The sequence below is a fragment of the Pseudopipra pipra genome, chromosome 11 (assembly GCF_036250125.1).
Source record: "Pseudopipra pipra isolate bDixPip1 chromosome 11, bDixPip1.hap1, whole genome shotgun sequence".
NCBI lineage: Eukaryota > Metazoa > Chordata > Aves > Passeriformes > Pipridae > Pseudopipra > Pseudopipra pipra.
This window is the reverse complement of record NC_087559.1, coordinates 13888077-13911632: the sequence shown is the minus strand read 5'-3', so window position 1 is coordinate 13911632 and position 23556 is coordinate 13888077. Positions and strand designations below refer to the sequence as shown.

Sequence of the window (23556 nt, the reverse complement as noted above, 5' to 3'; positions counted from 1 at the left end):
CCACATCATTGAAGCAACTAGTTGTAAAATAAATATAATCTGTGAGGGTTTGGAAACAAAGTTTTAAAGTTAATCATAGTACACTAGCTGGAGATGTTAGAAATGAAAATAGCTCTGAATGTCTGCTATTGTTTGTCTCACAGATTTCAAGGTCTGCTTTATTTCTCTGCACAGTTTAGGTGTGGCTCTCTCTAGAGGACATGGAAAATATTTCTTCAGAGGGAACGTAACTGTAGAAGAAGGTAAGATACCTACCTTCTCATGTTGCTTATACAGTAGTTTTATTGTTGATTTGGTAGTCTTAAAGCTTTTATGTTTGTCTGCAGATTCCATAAGGTAATTAGATTTTTTTCTTTTCTTTTTTTTTTTTTTTTTTTATATTTTATTTGAAGATCTTTTACTTCACAGGATTTTTGTCCTCAGTTATATTAAGCATAGTCAGACTGTGAATCTTCTTTAGATGTGATCATCATCTGTCCTCTCTCAATGTTCCAGAGAATCACTCAGGCCCAATGTTAATTATTTGTGGTGTTTTCTAAATGAAGTAACCACTAAGAGCACTGTAATTGTTATGGCATTTTTGTTCACAGACTATACATTTTGAACTCTTTCAGAGCTATAATTGCTTTGGGCATTATCTACAAGGATTTACATATTTATAGCAGCAGTAGAGGTAACCAGGGAAAGAACTGTTCTTTCTTTATGGTTTTGCTTTTTGATAAGTCCCCAGTTAAATGAGTGCAGGAGTCCACTGTGTGTGGTGATAAAAGGTGTTTTGCAACAAGGTTTCTGAAGATGAAGGAATAGTAGAGGCATTTCAGAAGATTGAAGAGAGATTTGAAAAGTTTTAGAAATTACTGAGCAAAAAATGTTTCAGTACAGGAATTCTTTCTGATTTTATGCTGAAGTCTCCATTTCCAATTCTTCTTGTTTTGTCAGTGATGTCAAACAAGATCCTTAATTTCTTCAGGTCTTTGTTCCTCAGCTGTATTTTGTGACACGAATATGTTCCTGTACTCAGGAGAGATACAAAAAGAAATGCTTTGAAGTTTGAGTCACTTGAGCAGCAAATACAAGTCTAGATAGAAAGAGAGCACAGCAGGAGATGCAGAACTGCTTGCTCTCCAAACTGGTCCCAACGCACCTCTCACCGATGTTCTTTAATCCAGCCACACATCTCAGCAGTCTGTCTGATATTTGCTCCCAGATGCATCACCAGAAGTGTTAACAGAACCATAACTAACAGTTCCTTCTCTCCCAGTTTTACCTTCACTGATTCTCCATCACTGACACTTCACTGTCCTCCCCAAGGATTGCAGTTGTAGTTCTGGTTTTGGCTTTCCTGCTTTCCTTAACTGCTGTTGGTTTGTCATTGTTTATTATGTGCTCTGGCAGGTTAAACCCAGACCCTGCCTTCTGATCCCTATTTTCTTATTGTCTATTGATAAGTGTTTTAAGAGTTTTTAAAATTGCCAAAGTACATTTTTATTGTGCTATATAACTAATGATATAGTTCTTATTTACAAGCATTTGCGTGACCTGTTAGCACAAAAAAACTATTCTGAATGATCCCATAAATTGCTGTTTGTGTTCATGGGCTGTGTCCTTAGGTTTTGAGGGAATTACAACTTTTTTCTTTAAAAGAGAAGGAGAACAACTCACATGAAATGAGAAGTGTGTATTTTAGCATAAAGAACTTTACTGGCCGAAGAGAACAAGGGAATATGAACAGATGTCTGTTACCGTTTTGTATTTGTCTTTATTCAGATTTTCTTCTTAACTTTAAATATATTATGTGAGTAATTTGTATGAGTTAAACATACTAGCACAAAAAAGTTTTCCTACCTTTTCAGTTTTAGATCTGATTTAGCTGGCTTTTGCAAGTTTGTTAGACCCTGAAGTGTATTTGAGCATAGTTTACTGTGATTTATTTCGTCGTGGTAATAATGCACTTTCCAAAAAGGGTTTATGTTATGGAGTGTATGCAAATAACCATCTGTTACCCAGACTGCTCCCTAAGTAACCCATTATTATTACTGTTACAGGTTTACATGATTTAGAACACCCTGACGTATCTTTAGCAGATGAATGGTAAGCCTTAAATAAAGCATGAAATTGGTGTCTGTTACCCTTCTTGGTTTCATATTGTTTGTGCTTGCAGAGCCCAATTCTTTATGTTCGAAGACAAAGAGAGATCATTCTTACACATATAATAACATTTTAATGTCTTGACAACGTGTTCACAGGTCCTATTGCAACACTGACTTACATCCTGAGCACCGTCAAATGACTCAGTTAGAAGCCATTAAACGCTACCTCACGGGAAAAGAGCCATTGCTGCAATGCAAGTATTTTGTTAAACGTGCACTTAAATAGGCTTTAGCCCAGCTAAAAGCTGTTGCACTGAACCTTCTACAAAATGGAAAGCTACTTAGTTCAACCAGTGTTAGTTTGAGATAGGATTGCTTGGCTGATGTTACTTTGGAATTTCAGTTGGTGTTGAGCTTTATCCACGGTATCAGTAAAGATATTGATGATTCAGATTTCTGACTTCTGCAGTGAACAATATGCCTGAAACAAACATTCAGGTTTCTTTTCGGATGATGTAGCTATGCTATGCAAAATTATCACTCCATCTGGTTTTGTAAGTTAAACAGAATTGGTCTGAATCAATCCTTGGATCATGCCTCTAAAGAATATATAAGATATTTCATGAGCATCTTAGGGAGGATGGGTATGAAATTAGCATTTCTGAACTGCAAAGTAGAATAAAAAATTCAAGTGGATAAGTGCATATTCTGCCCACCTGTAGAAATGTGAGCGTTAGTAGACCTGCTTGTTTTAACCTTTTGTCATGTGCAAATGGGAGCATTAGATAATGTATACATGGACAAGTTACAAGAGAAGTGGAGGATCAATGTTTGGGTTTTTATCTAAATTGTTGTTAGTGCAATGAAATTATATATGAAAAACTACACTGTTGTAAAATACCATTTAATATTACATAGTAAGTTCTTCATAGTGAAAAATTTTTGAAAGCATAGCACGGATAAAATAATGTACAATGTAAGAAAACCTATTGTGTAGTCATCTAAAAAAATTTCTCTGTATGCACATACATTTACTGATTTTAATATATTGTGATAGGTGATAAAGAATTGATCCAGGAAGTTCTGTTTGATGCAGTTGTGAGTGCACCAATTGAAGCTTATTGGACCAGCCTAGCATTGAATAAATCAGAGTAAGCAGGCTTTGTGTCAACCTTATCTATCAGCCATGGGTGTATTTTTGACAGATATGTTAGTGAACTGGTGGCATGTCTAACAAATTCTGATATGCATGAAGATATTATTTTAACCATTTGATCCCAAATAGCACCAATTTCTAGTTCAGTCTTAAGTGCTTATCTTGCAGTGTACATCATGGTGATTAGTTGTAATTTCCACAATAAAACTAATGAAATTCTATACTTGGTTGCTTGAGCAACATTCACACCTATGACTCGAAGCATAGACATACTATGGAGGTGTTGAATGGACTGGGAGCAAGATCTGGAATTCCTGCCCATCTCAGAATCACTGAGTGCCAGTGGCTATTAAATAGTTGGTATATAGCTATGCCACACCTTTTTATGCTATGACTTCCATATAAACCCTCCCTACAAATCCTACAAAATGTACTGTCTTTGACTTTTTAGTGATTTTTGGCCTAAACAGCATTTCTACACTGCATGTTTTTCAAAACCCACGTCCATAACTTAAAAATCAGTATTTAAAAATAAATCAACAAATAAGGGAACTATGCTTAAGATAATACTTCTCAAAAACTACAATACACTAGTACTTTCTTTGACCAGTAATATAGCTTTATCTTTTTACTATCTAAAAGCAATATCTTTGCCATTTCAGAAACTCTGACAAAGGAGTGGAAGTTGCCTTCCTTGGAACACGGACTGGACTCTCTCGTATCAACCTGTTTGTGGGTCCAGAGCAGCTCACTAACCAGTAAGTAACAAAGCTGTGCTTGGCAGCCATATAAGAAAAGAAGGGAAAAAATGTTTATTTTTGTGAAGCCCATCTACTGTTTCTTCAGATAGAACAAGTTAGAAAGATCTCATAGGATCCCTTAAATTCTTTGTTCAACTGGAACATTTGGAACAATGAACTATTTTACACGAGTAGCCCATGTGTTTACTTTCTCCACACACATACTCCCAGCCTCATATCTTTATTCTTCAGAGTAGAATTATGAAAATACTACACCTGCAGATGATGATTTTTTTTTTTACTGCCCCACCTAAAAACAAGTACTTGTAGGCTTTTCCAGAGATTTTGCATCACTGTTGTGGAAAACATTTTCAATGTAGAAATAAAACCAAGTGGCAGAAGTGGACTGAGTGTAAGAGTAATCAAGAGATCTCATTACATAATGAGGGTTTCCTATTTTACTTGGAGAAGATGTAATCTAATGGAGGTATTATGCATGCAAAAGAAAATATGCACTTGATATTTATGATAATATAATTTAATTTATTTAATATAAAATTATATGGTGCCTATCTGACCACAACTGCTGTTGTAGTTCAAGTAGCCTGACAGGTGAGATCAATAGCACTCCAGTTTGTTACTGTCAGACAGCAAGCCAGAACAGCTGTGTGGACACCATACTTTCTCCTGTCACTTGACACAACTTTTCCTCTGTTAACATTCCCTGAAATGATTGAGGAATAAACTAGTTGTTTATTGAGGAATAATTATTGAGGAATAATGTAGTTGTCCACTACCACCCCTTACATAGTAACTGGAAAGTAGGCTGTAAAATAATTTCTTTTTTTCACTACTTACCAGCAAATACCAGTGGCAACAGACTGTCAAATCTCCATTTTCCACCTTGTACAGTTCACAGTTCTTACATTGTGCTAAAAGACAAAGGCCTTTTGGACTAAACATTTTTATTTGTACACATCAGTAAAAATGTTTTTAGCAGTACTTAGAGGTACTATTTTTCAGTACTTTTTCCATCTTTCAGAACAAAAGTGATTGTAAGTGTGTCACAAATATTTATTAGTGGCTAAATTTAACCCTTTTGTTGAACAAACGGTATTAGAAGAATTGTTCCAAACCATTTCCTTTCCCTAAAAATCACATTTTGTTTTTTTATTGTCTTTCAAAGCTAGAAACTACTGTGTACCATGCAACAAATAACAAGTGTTTTCTGTCTCTCTTTTTTTCTCAAGAGACTTCCTGACAGCTGAAGATAAGGAGAACATTTTTAATGCTGACCATTTTCCACTCTGGTACAGAAGAGCTGCTGAGCAAATACCTGGGAGCTTTGTGTATTCAATCCCATTCAGCACAGGTCTGTCATTTTGTCATTCTCTAAATTCTGAGATATATATGATGCTGAAAGGATTCCAAGTATGTCAGTACTGAGTGGGCTCTGTAGCTAATCTCTAGTGTTAATCTGAAATGTGCATTGAAATCTGCAGCTATTTTACTGACCCTTTGTCCAGGTGCATCTCTTACAGGGCTCCAAGGGAAACCCCAAGGTGTAGTGTAACACTTTGCTTTTAATATTTGCACAGGTTGAACTTACAGCCTGGTGTTTTAAGCAAGACAAGTCCAACAGAACAAATGTTCCCAGTAATGAGAAGCCCAACCAAAAGTTGTCACCTTTGTTGCCATTTTAGCAGAGTCAAAACCTGATAATCATTTCAGTGTTTTAAGCTGGGTTGTGGGATGCTGGGGAATTTAAAATGGCAGTACCTGTATGTTCTGTGCATACATATAGAACATGATGTTTACTACTTTATTTTCTGAGCACTAAATCCATGTGGACTGTTATGTCAAACCAGGGGAAAAAAGCTCAGTTGCCTCATTCTGCAATATGTTTTTTCAATTATTTTTACTTTTTTTTTAATAAACCCTGCAGAAACTGCAAACAAGAGCAATGTAGTGACAGCCAGTACTGCTATTCAGCTTCTGGATGACAGGAAATCTCCAGTGGTTGCAGGTAAATTGTTGTAGTTTATTTGGTTTGTTATTTTTTTAAAAATCAGTTTAAGCATTTCTCACTTTTTTGGGTTAGCAGTTATTTAATGTAGAAATATGATTTGAGAAGGTATCACATATAACCAGTTCTAATATTGCATCAACAAGCTTTGGGTTTGGTTGTTTGGTTTTTAGTTAATTGTAAAAGAGACAGGCAGGTGTTGCTTCCATTTCCCTAATAATTGTTTAATATTGAACATTAAAAATTGCTTGGGTCTTGTATTTTCTATCTAAGATAAAGACAAGGTCTTTAAACCTTCTAAATGCTAAAGCATATTAAAAAATTCTGTGATACCTACAAATTGCATAATGCCATGAAAAATAAGATTGGTGAACTTACAATCTGAAGCTCGTCAGTGTTTTTTTTTTACTTCTAATTCTGTAAACTTTAAAAACTGTGTGCTAGATGTTTTGTTTACAGTATGAAGCATTTTTAAGAATTTGCTTTGAATAATTTTTCCTTTCTCTCTTGTATTGGCTGCATGTTTTCAGTTGGGGTTTTTTTTGTGGGGAGACCTCTTTGGATCTGTATAAACCTTTTTCCATGAAAGTATCACTCAGCCATTCAGAGACAAACAAGTATATGCATTATTCTTGTCCTCTTTAAGTTGGAGATCACAAATGTGACTTGTCAGTCCTACTTTTTTCTCTCAGGAAACTTTTAAGAAAGTACCCAGCATCTAGTTCAAGTTTTAGGTTTTGCTATAAGGGTGGCAATATTCTGTTTTAAGCAAAATGGATTTGGAGGCAGAAACTGGAGCAGTGGTAAATGGGAGAAGTTTGAAGTTTTTATTAGCCAGACTTGGGAGACTAAAGTAAGATTATGGGTAACATTTTCAAATACCTCCACTGGAGTTCAAATTTGGCCAAAATGTCTCATTTTAATTTGTGTGAAGTAAGTACTCCTTATCCCCATTTGGTCTGAGTAGATTACAGAAAGCAGCAGGATGGGATACACATTTCATGTTAAATCACTCTATTCCCTAGAGGGATTTGACTGAAAATAAAGCTGTGCCAGAATGTTGTTTATTACAGATCACTAGAAGAGTTTAAAACTGGAAGAGAGAAACTAGAACATTATTATAAAATGAAAACCTGAGTGAGACCTGTCCATGAGGGGGCAAAAAAAGGAACAAAACAATTTCTTAGTACAAAATCTGTAGTTTCTTCTATTTTCCTACCTACACTAAGGCTTATTGCAAGTAGGGAATATTCAACTCTATAATATAGGCAGAAAATCCTAAAATCAGTGAGTCTGCAGACTGTTACTACAGAGAAATTGAGTGTTGCTGCTGTTTCACCATCTGTACCTACTAATACCAGTTCCCTGTCAGAATGTGTTTGCTTATTGGCAAAAAACCCATGTAATTTGTTTTTAAAATCCCTCCTGCCTCTCGCAATTGAGATTGTGATTTTATTTTTTTTTTAACTTAAATGAATGCCAATTTCTATAGAAAGTGTGGAAGGAGAACATAAGGCTTTAATATGTAAGTGTAGTAGCATCATATATATATACAGAGCTCAATTTAGTTGCTGGAGAGGAAGTAACAGTAGCACCGAATGCAGGGATTTTTTTAGATTTGAACACATTTATGGTCAAAACTAGTTGAGTGTTTTCTATGACCATGTCTTCTATTTCAAGTTTACATTGAAATTTTAAGCATCTTCAAAATATCCCTGTTACATTGTGACAGAGAATAAAAGATGGTGGGATTTTTTTTTCTCCTCAACATGACCTAAAAACAGGAGAATGACCCAGTCCCTAGTCCTGAAATTTCATGAGATTCCTTCAAGATTAGTATTCCTTAAAAATAAATTATTAAAGATACTACTCACCTAGACAGTTCTGAACAAGATATGGGGATGGAAACAAGCAAATAAGAGTCATCATAGTGCAAAGCAGGCTCTAAAAATTGAAAAAATGGTTATTTCCTGAGATTTTGGGAGTGTTGAGAAAGTAAGTGAACCTTCATGAGAGTAATTCCCTGTAGATGCATTTTAGTTCAAAAGCTGCAGTACAATACAGGACCTTAAAAGCCCTTCCTGTTGAAAGAGGCCATCGCTGTTCACAGAAAACATGGAAATTATCCCCTTGGTATGTTTAATCAAAGATAACAGCACTGACATAATCTTCTTAGGGCAAAAATTTATTAAAGAATGCTGAAGAAAATGTCTGATGAAAATTGTCAAGTCCTCTTAACTTTTCTTCGTTGAACAAGAAGAACCTGGATTTCAAGCCTCATTGGAAACATCCATAGCAGTGCTGAGTAAAATACTCTGGACACTTATTCAGAAGAAGGAAAGATTAAATCATACACAGGCAAAGTCTTTAGCCTCACAGTCATTTGAAATTTAAAATTTGAAGGAGATGAGGAGAAATAGTCCATTTTTGTTTAATACAAGGCTGCTTAGAAAAGCTGAAATTAAGCACAATTTTCCTTAATCCTTTTGTGCCTATTTTTGAGCAGACCAGTTATTTACATGAATTGTTAAGGTTGGAATTGACCTCTTGAGATCATGTAGTCCAATCCTAGTGGAGTAAGATTTGAGAGAATCTTGAGCTAGAGCAGATTAACCAGAACTGTGTCCAGCCAGATCCTGAATGTCTCCACACATGGAGAGGCCTCACCCTCTCTGGGTGTGTTATATTAAATGTAACTAGATAGGAAAAACAGCTGGGGCTTTATTATTTTTGCCACCAGTTGTTAAAAATGTAGAATTCAAAAAAAGTTTTGTTTCTATGGTACCAAAGTACGATGAAAGAGTACCTATTTATTTTCTACCAATTTTTTTTATATGATCAATTTTGTGTTGGACTTCCTAATTATCAAAGTTGAAATTAGAAAACACTGAGTCCTCCTTGCATGCATGCTCTTCTGTGGTATTTCAGTCAAAATCAAGTAATAGTTTAATTTGTTCATTTTAAAAACATAAAAAGCTTTACCAATACGTGAGATCTGTAGTTTCTGAAATCGAGCAAACCCTAACTAGAATAGTATATTAACAGACGTTCACTGTAGCTAAATTAGTGAGAAATGAAACTACTCCCACTATCTGAAAATTTCTCTTATTCAGTGAAATTCTGAGGAGAAAAGAAATCTATGTTTTTCTTATGTACAGGCATGTTTACAGTCATTTTCTATCAAAGAGCAGTGATTGCCTGGGACGTGCATTCAAGCGTTGCCATAGCTCTGTGAATCTACCCTGACTCATTCTACTCTGCTGAAGCTGCATAAAAAGAGCAATTGCAGTAATTTCTGTTTGGACAGAAGAGAAAAATCTGGTTTTCTTCATAATTGCAAGATTTTTGATTGGTGTGTTTGTTTTTCTTCTTTATGCTGCGTTCCTCGTACAGGTTGTGGCTGGAAAATCAGCTACTCTCAGAATCTTCTGTGGCAAAAGTTACTAAAAGATTTGTGAGAATGCCAGGCTCAAAAGGATTAGATTTTGCCCTTTATGAACATGTCGAATAATAGGAATACTTTTTTATGTAGTCTTTTCAAGAGAATACATCTATTAATTTCAGAATGATTAAAGATGGCCAGTTTTTTCTCACAGATGTCACATTTTCTGCTGCCAAGCAGTAAAAACTGAAACAAAAATGAGATACTTTCTATTGCCCGTGATTCATAACTTTATACAGTGTCTGGTCTCTATGTGGGTGTCTGACAGAGAAGGTTGCAAGGAATCTGTCCTTAAATGCATGGCAGGTGCCTTTAATTCCATAGTAGATGCTGCCAAAGGTTGGGTTGCTCCCTATTCTTTGCCACACTAATGCTGTGAGACTAATAGAAATGATTTGTTTTGTAGGATATTCCTTGGAAAGAAATATGCACTCATGGCTTAGTAGAATAAAAGAAACACCTACTATTGATTTCTGCTAAAACCATAGATCATGCCTAAGTGTTATTTTATAGATATATAATTTATATTTAAATATGGACTAAAACATATTTGAAATATAATGAGCAGGTCATTGTAGTCAAATGTGGGAAGTGTTACCGAAACTGAAGAAAAGCCTCCTCTGTTCACTGAAAGTTTGATTTTAAATGCTTTTACCAAAAATACTTTTTATGCAAACAAGGAATATTCTATTTTATTCTGCCAAACAACTTGTTCCAAGTAATGCCAGGATACAGTATCTAACTTTTCCAGTATTTAACTTCTCGAAGTTGATCCCTTATTTTTATAACTAGCCCATATACAAATTCAAGGTTTTTACTCCAAAGTCTGGTTAGAGAGAGATTTTTTACAGGTGTCCTCATCCATCACCTTATTTATTCTCTCTTTTGTATAACTTTAAACCCCAACTTTATTATGGCAAAAAAAATCAGTTATTCCATGTTAAATATTCCTAGTCAGGATGCTAAAAGCCCTCAGGTATTTCAAATGACACAGCTTGAATATTTAAGACCTCCTTTTTTCCCCCCATCCATAAGCTAAGGAAGATGGTAATGATTTAATTTCATCACTGATTTGTTAAAATTGGCACTCAATTTTGAATGCCTCTATTCTGGCTAGTGGAAAGTGATCCTAATGGTCCTGCTGTTTAAGATATTTCAAGCTGTGCCTTGAGAACAGGAAAGATCAAAAATCTCATATTACTTTTGAAGTACAAATCAGTCTCATTGAGACTGGTCACACTTCAGGTTTTCGTTCTTCCTGTTTAAATCAGCTTCTACAGAACAGCAATTTAAAAGGAAAATTTGTGAATATACCAGTTTTCAAGTAACTGAGGCTTCTGCTGATCTAGGCTCTAAGTAAGGAAGATTCTTTTATAATTTCATGGAGGACAATGGTGACATTGTATCTGAAAATCAGTGACTTTATGACACAAAAATTTTGTTCTTCACTCTGTGTTCCCTTTTTTTTTTTAATGTGTTAATATTTGTATATACATGACCTCAATCCTACATTCAGGGTTTTTTTGAGTGAATTTAAATGGGGTTTGAATGTACATCTCTCTTTTAACAAGTTCCTAGAACATGTATTGAAAAACTGATACCCAATTGCTTAATCAAAAGTAGTTTTAACTGTTGGTATTTCTAGGAGTGGCAGACACTGTAAATGTTTCACAAATGGTGAAATTTACTGTTGTTAGAGTGGCAAATAGAGTAAATGCATCTGCTCTGTAGTGCTTGGAATTTTTTTTCTATTCTTTCTCACATATATTGCTTTTGTATTAGTATATCGTTAAGAACATTCAAGTAAATGTCACTGCCATACACAGTCCTTAAAATTTATGATGCCATCTATAAAATTGCATTTTAGTATGAAGGCCTAAGGGAAAATGAATATGTCATCATAATGACACACCAACCAAATTTTTGAGGCATTCTAAAATAGATGTTTTTCTTGTCAGGCAAGACAGTGATTTACTTAATCTTTACTCCACATTATAAACCACAGAAGATTATATTCAGCAGTAATGTTTAGCAAATCCCTCAAAATGTTTTTCATGCTTTGGTAGAAAACCACTACTTTATGTTTTTCTAGAGTTTCTTGTTCATTTTCAATATTATCTTTGTGTTCACAAATCTAATATTAGTAATGTTTTCAGTTTTAGGAAAACTGAGATGTGTATTTGTATAGTCTAACATTAAAGAACTTGCAGGCTTAGGTTGGGAGCCATTACTTGGGAAAGATGGTTTGCAGGTAATGTGTGGAGAGAGGGAACCTGAAGTTAGCTAACACAGTCACAACCCTTCACACATTTGCATTCATTTCCATTTGTTCTCAATTCCACTTCACCACACAGAATTAGTGTGTGGAATAGCTGGATAACGGGGGTTTTAAAGATAGTTCTCTGCTAGTGTTAACTTGAGAATTTAACCTCTATCTAATTCTAGGACTTCCCTCACCACTTGCTCTTAGAGAATCCAGGACTCTGACAGATGAATTAGAACAGTATCCCACCATGTGTAGTATTCATATGTATAGTAAATGGCACAGAACACCTGCTCTTTGCTTCTGCACTTCTGCTTTGCTTTTGGGATTTTTTGGTTGGTTGGTTGGGTTTTAGTACTATGTAATTTGTGGACAAGGAAGATCCCTGTGATCTAATAGCAATGCGATTCTAGGGGCATTTTGCTAAATAATTCTGATGCCAACAAAATAAATCCCTGATTGCAGAACAGGGCAGCACATGAGCTGCTGGGTCCTTTGGAAAACTTCAAGTAATGCTGTGCAAGTATGAAGCTGCAGTCACATAAATATGTTTGCATTACTACCAGTTAAAGTACTGTGGATTGACTATTTTCCCCCCAGTAGACTATATTTCCAAATATTAACAGTGTTTTCTCATGTGTTGTATCTCAAAATGAAGATGAAGCCTTATGCAAAAAAAGTTGAACACACAGTGTACATAACCCTAAAACATGGGGGCATCCCTCTGCAATCAGCACGAGAGAGAAACCACAGCTTTCCTTGGAGATAGGTATGAAATATGTAGTTGTTGGTTTGTCTATTATTGGTTTTCTACTCCTGCTCCCCTCTTGTGGCTTACTGTGACTGATGCTGCGTGTTTCCCCCTTATCTGGGGGGAAACAGTTGCTTTTCAGGTAATGTGAGCTCAGGACATACCAAGACTCTCTTATGATTGTTATTACTATGCCAACTTTGGCAGAGTTCAAAGAGCAAAGCTTTAAAAGCAGGCATCCTTTCTGGATGCTTAATTAAAACCTGTGTGTCCTTGTCTCCTGGGCAGCAAAGATAGATGGTTATTAGGTAATACTTGGTATTTTCCTGTTCATGTTGTTAGTGATAGGTAAGCCATGAACAGTGTCACTAAATGTGCTACTTTGATGTTCAAAAAGAGGAATCCAGAGTTTGTTTGGACATTGCTTTTCTAGAGAATAATGAAGCTGAATTTTGCTTGACTTTTTGGAAGCTCTGAATGGAAAGACAAATATGGCAAGCAAGTATGCTTTAGTTTAAGCTTTGAGTATTTCTATATAGATATAGTCTCTATAAATATAAATAAATGACCTATAGTAGGTCATTTTCTGTGAAGAACATTGTTCTATTGTAGTTTTTAGTTTGTGTTCTAAAATGAAATTTTAGAAAGTCTCTTTTTCTGGAAACAAAGCAATATAGTGAGCCTTTTATGAAGGAGAGGAATACAACAGTATGTGTGCTTTCTCTGTCTTTTCAAATACCTTGCAGAGTAGTGTGTCCTGATATTTTGTTGACTTTGAGGGGGAAGAGTGTTTTTCACAGAGATTAGAAAAAATTACTGTGCTTACTATAATACTCTCACGAGATTGCTGGAAGAACAATAAAGCTTTCTGGGGAACCTTTATCTGAAAAATAAATCTGTGCAGACAAATTATTTCAGTGGCAGATGTCCATTGCTAAGCTTTACAAATCAAGGGCAGTTCTATGGGGAATCCCTAGATTCAGTCTTCCACTTGTTGTAGTCAATAATTTTTATAGACAATAAATGGTGGCTTTTATCTTTGTTTATCAGTAGTCAAACATTCTGTTTACCAAAAAATAAATAATTTTACCTTTATTACTTTAAGCAATTGAATCAATACTTTTCTCTGCTCAATATTTGTTATTAGCTTATCATCAGAAATGACTGGAATTTGTTAACTGCAAACCCTTTTGTAAATATCACATATAGTCATAAAACTTAAATGAAAAATTTCCCTGGGATTTTTGTTGGGTTGTTTTTTGGTTTGATTTTTTTTTTTCCTCTAGCAAACAGGGTGTTGGAAAGTATGGAATCAGATTTTACATGGATTGGCTTGCTCTATCCCTATAGCAGAGGGAACTAATGGAAATATGAAGTACTTTGCTTTCTGGCAGAACTCCACATCAATTTACAGCCTTGTGTGTGCATGAAATCCCCGAAATATCTTTAGTGTGACTTGGAATGAATTTCTTTAAATGTTGCACCCTTCATTGCCTCTTCCTCACCTTTTAACTCTTTGTTATTTGGGGTTTTTTTGTTGTTTGTTTTTTTTTGGTTTTTTTTTTTTTTTTAATGAATGATCTTACATTAAGGATGTAAGGAAAGCCTGAAAGGTTTTTGGTGATAGGACTCTCTTTTTAAGGACTAGGAAGATGTTCTGGGTTGTTCCTGACTAGGAGATAGCAAGTCAATTCTTGTTTTTCCTTTGCTTAAAACTATCAGTAATGTGAACTGGTTTTTGCTGGAAGCTGCATTGCTGTGTCTGAGCCTTTAGAAACACTGTGGGTGAAACCTCTCTGGCAGTCAGAAGTTTATTAACTTTCATCTTAGAATCTGCAGTTTGACTGCAAGTGTGCTCATTTTAGGTTGTCACTGTAGAAAAGCACTGATTTGGCATGGCTCCAAACTCATTTATTGGGCCATGGGCAATAAGATCCAATACTGTCTTACTTCAGTCTTCTCTATCTGAAAAGCTGTGTTTTGCTTTGTAAAATATTATGTCAATAAATGGATAAAAGAATAGAAAACGTAGATTTGTATATTTAAATGTCTTAGCTCTGAAAGCAGATTATTCATTAGGCTTTACCAAATATTTAGAAGGAAAAAAAGCAAATTTCGAGAGATCAAAAACCCTGAATACAAATATTCTGAATATTAAGGTATTATAAAAAATGTAAATATTCTAAAAATCTTGTGCTGATGATGTCTCAGCTGAAGCAATGTGTCCAGTCTAGGCTACCACATTTTAAACTAAATGTAGAAAAACTGAAAAGGTTTCAGGGAATGCAGGGAAGAAAAAAAAGTTTAGAGAATGTGGCCTTGCAGGAAAAATTTGAAACAGCTTGGTTTATTTAGTTCAGGACAGAGAAGAATGAGCAGAGTCTAATAATGATATGAAGTACTTAGCAGTTAAAAAAAAAAAAAAAAAGAAAAGAAAAGAAAAAAACGAAGAGACAGTAATTGATTGTTTTCAATGCCTGCTAGATTTAGATTAAGCCTGAGATGCTTAATTTTCTCTGGACATGAAAGTAACTACAGATGCAGGAATGAGCTTTAATATTTAGGTTGCAATTATTACTAAGTAGATAAGAGCAAGGGTTACATGACTCCTGCCATACAGCCCATTACTCAGTTCAGGCTGTTATTAGAACAGCTACAGAGCTTCATCTTGGAATCCATCTGTTGGAAGGACAGAGCAGGTCTCTGAATGCCATGACACAGCATCCCTTTGCCCTTGTTACAGACTGTTACTTGGACATTTTCCTCAAGATTGTAAACATTCTTAATTTCTGCATTAGCTTCCTAGGGAGGTCTTTATCCCTGTCATTGGAGAGAGTTAGAAACACATTAGACATCTGTCATGAATAGCCTGAAATGTGTTTTATCTTGTCTTGGAAAAGGTAAATGGAGCTGCTGATCTGTGTTGGTTGCCTTAGAATAATTTCCAAGAATTATTAGAAAAATGCTTCTGCACATTCAAAATATTCTTTCAGTTCTAAACCTCTGTTATTCAAATGGCTTTGGCTCCAATTTCCTCTGATGGCAAAACAGTTCTGCAGAGAGTGAAGGTGGACCCTTGAGTGAATTCAGCTGAATGTTCTCTCTGTGAAAGAGAACATGTAAACATGCAACTATATTGTCCTCATACTGAAGGGCAGCACTGTGATGGGGGCTGCATCTGCACTTGTGGTATTTGCAAAATGGAATGCTTGTGTGTGGATTTGGGAATAACATCAGAAATGTCTGTAGCAAGCACGTATGCCAGCAGGATATCAGGTAGTCTCCTCATATCTGTGTGCTCATTTCAGTGCTTGCATGCAAAGCTTTCTTCTTTCTTCAGAATTTTCTCAGCTCTCTTTAATTCTAAGTAATTTGGAAATTATATGTGATAGTTAACAAGGTACTTCCTATTTTCTAGGTTAGGTGATGGATGTTATGTTTAATTGTGGCCTTCTAGGGCAGATTGGAAGGTTGAAAACACGTTTTTGGAAATGCTTTTAACACGTTTACATTATCAGTGCCAGTGTATTGACTGGCTGGTTTGAAAACTGATTGTCAGTTGTATAGATCTTAAAAAAGATAGTAATTTGTAGCTATTTTCTATTTTCCCTTGCAGAAGGGTCATTCCTGTTGGGCACTGACTGTAGCTGCCCCACAAGTTGTATCTTGGTCTAATACTGCATCAAGAGCTAGTGAAGGATAGTGGCATACTTTAAAGTGCCTATATCAAGATTTCGTTACCTCAAACACTTGGCCTTAAATGAATATTTTAAAGTGCCTATATCAAGATTTCATTACCTCAAATGCTTGGCCTTAAATCATCAGTCAGTCAGTCATGGCTGGGCTTCGCGAACGAAGATTTGGCCTTAAATAGTGGCTTCAGAATATTCATGCACAAAACATAGATAAACTTACATTGTTTTATATGAAGTATTAGCAGGTATTCCAAGGAATATATATGTTTACCTTATAAAAAAGTATGAGGGAAAAAAAATGAAAAAAACCCAGCAATTACTATTAAATCAATCCTGTTTAGACTCCAGGCTTTTTAGCTGAAGCGAGGGCTTTATTTTCAAGAAACCAAAGATAGAAGTAACTCAAGCCAAGGAACTATCAAATGGCTCTTTTTCCTCTGGAGTCCCATGCTGTTTGACCGGGGCCAAATGTTCTTTGTGGTATTTAGCGGTGATTGCAGCATAAGCACAACCATAAACAGCAGCTGCCAGCATCATCAGGCACACGATCCCGCAGACAACGCCGGTGATGACGACGGTGGCGATGGCGTGGCGCAGGCTCACCGGCCTCGCCTTGGCTTTGGGCTCGCAGCCGGCGCGGCCGCTGTCGCCGTGCTCGCCGTGGGGGCCGTGCTTCGGGGAGCTGCGGTGCTCCCAGCTGTGGTGGTGAGTGCTGGCCAGGTGGGCATGAGCCGTCCTTAGGGGGCACGCCCCGAACAGCTCGTAGGGAACCTTGAGGAGGTCCTTTCCCTTCCGAATCCCCGGCGCCGCGCAGACGATGCCGTCGCTTATTCCTCCTGGAAAAAAAAGAAACCCCAAATGAAATTAATTATGATGTTGAGATTTGGTGGTTTCTAAATTATCTTAATGTAAAAATAACAGAAACCTGAAGTAAATTTATCGTCACCTTCAATTTTGTACTTTTTAAGATTTAAAACTATATTTTAAAGACCTGTTACCCTGCTCAAATGTTAAATTTCATGATTGCTTAGAGCCAGCTTCCACTCTCTTCCAGAGGATGTTTTTAGTATAATGGGCAGTGAAGTAGGAAGCCACAGTCCTGGTCAATCACACAGTTGTTCCTCAGCATTTTTCAGTTTGGTCAATGGTGAGATTATTACACTTTAACACTCATATAAGAGAATATTTTCAAGAAGCAGTTAATCAGGAATTATCTGTGATTTTATGGGTGTAAAAGTGAAAAAAAACCCAATAGTGGTAGAAAATTAAGAACTAAGTCATAAAAGAAAACAAAGAGGTATTGTTAACAGCAAATTCGGCTCACTGAAATTCAAGCCATTGCTTCTTTTTATAGAGAGAAATGGAAACAGTATATTTAGAAATTATTTCCCACTTGATTGAAATAGTCATTGTTCTGACATCATATGCTAACCATAACAAGGCAAAGAGAAAGTTCAGTAGGTTGTATGGATACATGAGAAATTTTTTGAAGCAAGACTCGTGGTAAGAAAATGTACAGAGATATAATGAGTTCAGATTAATCAACCTATTATCCTGCTCAAATGTTAAATTTCATGATTGCTTAGAGCCAGCTTCCACTCTCTCCCAGAGGATGTTTTTAGTATAATGGGCAGTGAAGTAGGAAACCACAGTCCTGGTCAATCACACAGTTGTTCCTCAGCATGTGGAGTGTGGGTCTCAGGTCCCTAATTGATCAATACACGTGGCTTTAGAAGTGTAGTGGGTCAAGGAGTCCACAAAGCCAAAAACAATGTTTGCATATTTTTTAAAATTAACTGATCAAATTAACTGACTTTTCTTTCTCATCTCTATCCAAACAATGCACCTTCCAGCTAAAGCCAGGCATAGAAATTTTCATCCTGAAAAGACTTTGAGAAAGTAGAGAACACAGATGGACCCAAACTGAAATCTGGGGACTGCTCCACAAATATTGGTGATATTCCAAGGCAGATCTGAGCATAGCAGGTCTCTTGGCCTTTAATAGCCAAACCAAAACGTGGTTCCAGATGCCTCCAACGTGCTATTTGAATGTGGATATAGATAAATAGTCCAAAACCTGCAACTGCGAGTCTTTAAAACTGGGCTTCCTTTAAAACTTGTTGATAAAATGAATTTGTAAGTTCCATGTCACTGAATTTAATTAATCTGTCAGTGTTCAGAAAGATGGAAGGGCATCACTGAATTTCTAAACAACATTGGTTTTTGAAATAAATTACAATATTTATGCTGCTTGCAGAGTAATTAAGATAATCTGATATGTTTATCTTGGATCATTACATTCTTCTGCACAGAGAAGTCAACCCCTGCTGAATTCTTTTGTAGGGAATAGTTCCAGCATAATAAAAATAAATCCCTATGATAATGTAATATTTTACTAATCAAAAACATTAAGATTTTAACACTTAGAGGAGTTTAGCCTTTTCTCTTTACTGGAAGGTTGCTTATGGCAGTGAATTTACCTCATCCAAAGATTACTCCAGTATTAATTTTGTCAATGCACAGCCAGTACAGTTTTCCAGTTGGCCTGTAGAGTTCTGATCCCTGAAAATGGTATTCCATTCAGTCACAGGCACATGGACCACTTTCATATATGCAGTGTTGCAACCTGCTTCGTGCCACTTCCATATACAGACAGGTAATCAGCAGTTTGGTCACATGCAAACCTCAAAGCCTCATTTAGAAAAAAAAAAATTGCCCTGCTGTTCTGAATTCTCAGTCTGAACATACCTCCTGGAAGAAATAAATTACTTTCTTTTAATACTTAATTCCTTTAGAATTATATCATATTATCTTTTTTACAGCATAACTCATGAATATATTTAAAAGCAGGTGCGAGCAAAATACGACTGCTTCTATTTATAAAATTCACTTTTCCCTATGTGATACCATTACACATTTCTGTCAGGAAATTGCCAATGAATTTAGTACCTCTTCTAGTTAGCAAAAAATTAAGAAGCAATACTAGGTATTCTTACAGTATTATGGAACTACTAAGTGATAATTGATAGAGGAACTAGAATCCTGAGTTCTCCGGAGTTTAATTGGCACTGATATCTGTCTTGATGTTTACCATTATGCAACAACTAAAAAGCTTTTAAACAGTAGGTTAGTTTCTAGCAAAAATATATTGGTAGAATTAAAGCAAATGTATGTGCACGAGTATATTTGTTATACATAGAGATATGGATCTAAATACATGCACACACTGCACGTTTGCAGAACATATCTGTACACACTGTATGGTTGTGTGGGTGTAATTTCTCTCTTTCTCTGTGTGCTAATATGAAGTTCTGCCCTGATTCTAGTTTGCCACCTGTATTTGTGAAAGCACTTATATTCTGACCCATGCATAAGGATATATTTTAGTGTGTTTATTTGAGGGAGTGATTTAAGGTGTGGGGTAAATTGGTAAGCCATGGTGCTGAAGATCAATTAGATGCTGGTGAAATGTTCTCATGTGCACTGTATGTAGTGAGAAAAATTCCTTACCTCTGTATAGAAAGCTCTCCAGCCACAGTTTCAGGCCAAAGACATTACAATTACATTGCCAGGGATTATCTTTGAAGAGAACCACTTTCAGATTTGGAAGTGACTCCAACAGAACTCTTTCCATTTTCTGAAGTTTGTTATGCTTCAAAGAGAGCAGTGTTATATTCCCTGTGCTGTTTCCAAAAGTCTCGGGCAAACGTATAATGCTGTTGGACGACAAGTCCAGTTCTTTTAGGTGTGGGAGGAAACTGAAAGTCTTGTTTTCTATATAATGAATCAAATTTCTGGTTAGGTTTAGAACCTGCAGGTACCGTAATTTCTGGAAAGCACCAGGTGCCACACTTGAGAGAGAATTATTAGACAAGTCTAAGATTTTGAGCAGCGGCATTCCAGTGAATGCATTTTGGTTGATTCTCCAGATGCGGTTATTCTGCAGCTGTAGTATCTGAATTTCAGGAGGTAAACGAGGAGGGATTTCAGTAAATCCTCTGTTCTTGCAGTCTGCAGTCTTCGAAGCTGTATGGCACAGGCATTTGTCAGGGCATCCATGAGCTGCATGTGTTAACAAGATGACACTCAAAACGAAAAGCCAGTTGCCTGTATCAAATGTGAAAGATTTAAAATGAGTTTAAAATGTTTGTCTTTTGGCAATATACGGGTCATAAACATGACCAGAAGATATACAGTTCCATAATAAACATTAATTTAGCTTAAAGAGAGCGTGTTTCTTTGACAATACACGAGGAAATTGCAGTAGTATTGAAGTACTTTTATAATGCAGAATGAAGTTAGTGCTCCCATAGTCTTAAAATGAAGCAATGGCTTTATCTTAAGTACAAATGGTTTTCAGGAGTATTTGCCATCAGTAGAGCGCTGATGTTTGAAGGGAATGTTACAGAGTTTCTAAAATTATTGAACTGAAATGTCTCTCTGTGGTAGTAACAAATTTAAGGCATCTTGTGTCAGAAGAATTACAAGTAGAACTTGTATTTTTCTTTGGTTTTACAATCTTACTGCCTAAAAGAATTAAGTCAATGTAACATCAAAAAAATAACAAGCTTCAAAGACATTGCTATAAAAGCAATTATCAGTACTTTTCCAGCAATCCAGATTCTGTAAGTTTGTTCTTTAAAATATCTAAGTTTATGCTTTTTGCTTAAATTCCCTTATCTGAATACCAGCTGTACTTCCTATAGACACAGGTTTCTAAACAATCAACAGACATTTGTCAACAAGCTTTTAAAAAGATAAATGAGTTGACAGGAGTACTTCATAGTATTTAGTATTATAAGTATCTGCTGCTCTCTGATGTTCACGTAGTTTTAACTGAAAAAATAATAGTTTTTACCTTTTATATCTTCCTAATGATCTTAACTTTGAAAACAAGGTGCCACTTAAATCTATGTTCATGTACACAGCATGATTTTTTTTTTTAAAACAAGAATCAGATGGTGTTGAATAATTGAGTTTTATTTGACTAGAGAAAGCCAGAATGATAAATCTGTTTGCAGCATTGGTTTTGAGATTCCTCAAATAGTTTTTACTATTTATTATTTCAAAATGCAAAACATTTTAGTTTGTTGCCACTTGAAACCTCTGGAAATTAACAGACTTACTGCTTATTGACTTAGAGAGATAAAACCTTAATTACTGTCAGGGAATATCATATTAGTGGAATAACAGTGTATTATTATAGTATGAAATATGATAAATGTATAAATGAAAGTTTTATTTTGAGACTACAGTTTAAGGCACAAACTAGTCACTAATTTTCACTCAAAAATGTATTTACATTAAAATTATACATGATCTTCTGCAATACTGAATTCTTCATTGTGGAATTCATTTGAAAGAATTCAGCATTCCTGCAAGCAAGGTAAGCAATGCTTTCAGTTCATTACACTGTTCTGCAACAGTTGGCTTTGGAAACAGACACAGCATCCAATGTAGAGTTAAAATAAACACTTGCTTAGCAATGAAATGCTTAGAGAAGAGAAAAATTACATTATTAATCTGAATGCTTCGGTATCTCACCTTTCATTCCGCTTTACTTGCTCTTCCCCTGGCAGAGGATTCGGTCCAGATTTCTGATGTAGAACAGTAACAAACGCTGTCCTGATTCCCACTTCAAATCTGTCACGTGCTCATCCAGTTTCCTTTCCGTGGGTTTTTTTAGATGATATCTCTGGCTTGTGTAGAAGTGCAATTACTTCCAGTCAGTTACTCCATCAACCCTTATTTTTTTCTTTATCACAGTCTTCCACCCCATCCCCCCCACCCTGGCTTTTATGATTCTCAGAGACTTAACTCTGCCTTAATCAGTCAACAAGCCATGCAAAGAGTGTCTGCCCAACTCTAACTGGACAGCTGTAACATACAAATAATGACCTGATAGCCTTGCCTTTTCAATTTATTTAATCTGCATCAAATGCAAAGCACAAAAATAAAGCTGCCTTCTAACATCCAGTATGCTTTCTGAATTCTGGTGGATTTTTAACTATGCTGTGTCAATTTTTGCAAGATGAGATGACTCTGAATATGGATTCTGATTATCCTGGGCTGTGACTGGAGGCACTGGAGTGTATAATATCACTAGGAATAGACCTGTGGATTGATGACATAGTTTTGACAGTGCCCTTGTTTGCTCTTTTAAGCTTATTCATCTGACATCCATTAGTTGTGCTGACAGGATTTTATTGCATGGGAATGCAGAACTGGTGGCTCCTTCTGTAAAAATGGCACACACGCTGCTATAGTCACCAAGAATATTGAGCAAATAAATTTGTTTTCCAAGATATTGGAAAGAAGCAGCAGATGATACTTAAAATTGTGCTTTATGTGTTCATGTGGTGCCTTGACTTGTCTCTTTGTTATTTCTTCAGTATAACTCATTCATGCTGTGCCATCTACAGCAATAAAAGGATAAATGACTTGTGACTATGAAGGAACTCAAAGGTGTTGAAAGGAATGAGAGATCTGGTATATAATTAAGTCTTTCCAGGCCATATGGTCACTCCATCTGTTAGCTGACCTATGGAGAGGGAAGTTTTTCAATCAAAAGCTTTCAGACCTATTCTTAAATGTAACATAACTTTCTTGGGTACAAATTCTGCTTTAGGTCCTTTTGAAAAGATCACACAAAGCTTACTTTCTAGGGCAAAATTTATATGCTGTAAGCGACGCTATGGAAGGAATTATAGAAATGTCAGATCAGAAGGTCCAAACTGCTGCTTAATACATCTGGTCTTTACCAGAGGTTATCCAGGGTCCTGTCAAGCTGTGACTTGGATATTTACTAGGCCAGTTGTATGCAACCTACTCCAATGTGTACTTGTCCTCAGCATTAATAATTTTGTCTTGCATCCAGTTAGAGATTTCCTTGGAGCAACTTGTGTCCCTCACCTCTTGTCCTGTCACTATGCATCCCTGTGAAGAAAGTAACCCCCTCTTCTCCACAGCTCCCTTTTATTACCAAAGGTTTGTGTGTAGCTCTCTGGCACCCTCATTCACAAGGGAGAGCTGTGACTGTTATTATTGTATGCTTTGCTGAATTGTTTCTGACACCAGTCAAGAGACCCAAAGAGCAGTGAAGGAGAACGTGGAAAAACTGGCATTCTGTAAAGTAAACATGATTGTTCATCTTGAGGATCCCAGGATTACTGCTGTGAGTGGCAGACCATTACTACCCTTGACACTCTTGATGAATGACACATCATCCTGATACAGGATAAAGGCTGAGATTCAGTGCAGAGGAATACTGTAGATGTAGATAACCTGGTATCACAGTCATACTGATTAACCCAAACTTTACAAAGAGAGAGGGAAAGATGCTTGAGGATCATCTGTACCATACTTTAAATAATGTCAAGTTAATGCAAAAAGC

General features: G+C 36.1%; 2 protein-coding genes across 7 annotated transcripts in view; one reads left to right on the top strand and one right to left on the bottom strand.

The window, feature by feature from the left end:
* Positions 1–23556, top strand: part of CACNA2D3 (calcium voltage-gated channel auxiliary subunit alpha2delta 3) — a 405672-nt gene that overhangs the window by 321495 nt on the left and 60621 nt on the right. For all 6 annotated transcript variants that reach the window (XR_010433489.1, XM_064667663.1, XM_064667662.1 and 3 more), the window contains 7 exons: positions 175–242; positions 2046–2091; positions 2247–2344; positions 3148–3241; positions 3909–4004; positions 5237–5358; positions 5932–6012. Coding sequence is in view for 5 of the 6 variants with exons in the window: in XM_064667663.1 (XP_064523733.1) it covers positions 175–242; positions 2046–2091; positions 2247–2344; positions 3148–3241; positions 3909–4004; positions 5237–5358; positions 5932–6012 (605 nt within the window). In the remaining variant the exon portion in view is untranslated. The remainder of the gene's footprint in view (positions 1–174; positions 243–2045; positions 2092–2246; positions 2345–3147; positions 3242–3908; positions 4005–5236; positions 5359–5931; positions 6013–23556) is intronic.
* Positions 16412–21714, bottom strand: LRTM1 (leucine rich repeats and transmembrane domains 1). Its single transcript, XM_064667009.1, has 3 exons — positions 21708–21714; positions 19674–20270; positions 16412–16999 (listed from the first exon to the last, which is right to left on the bottom strand). The coding sequence occupies exons 1-3, from the start codon at positions 21712–21714 to the stop codon at positions 16566–16568; spliced, it is 1038 nt and encodes a 345-aa protein (XP_064523079.1). The 3' UTR covers positions 16412–16565.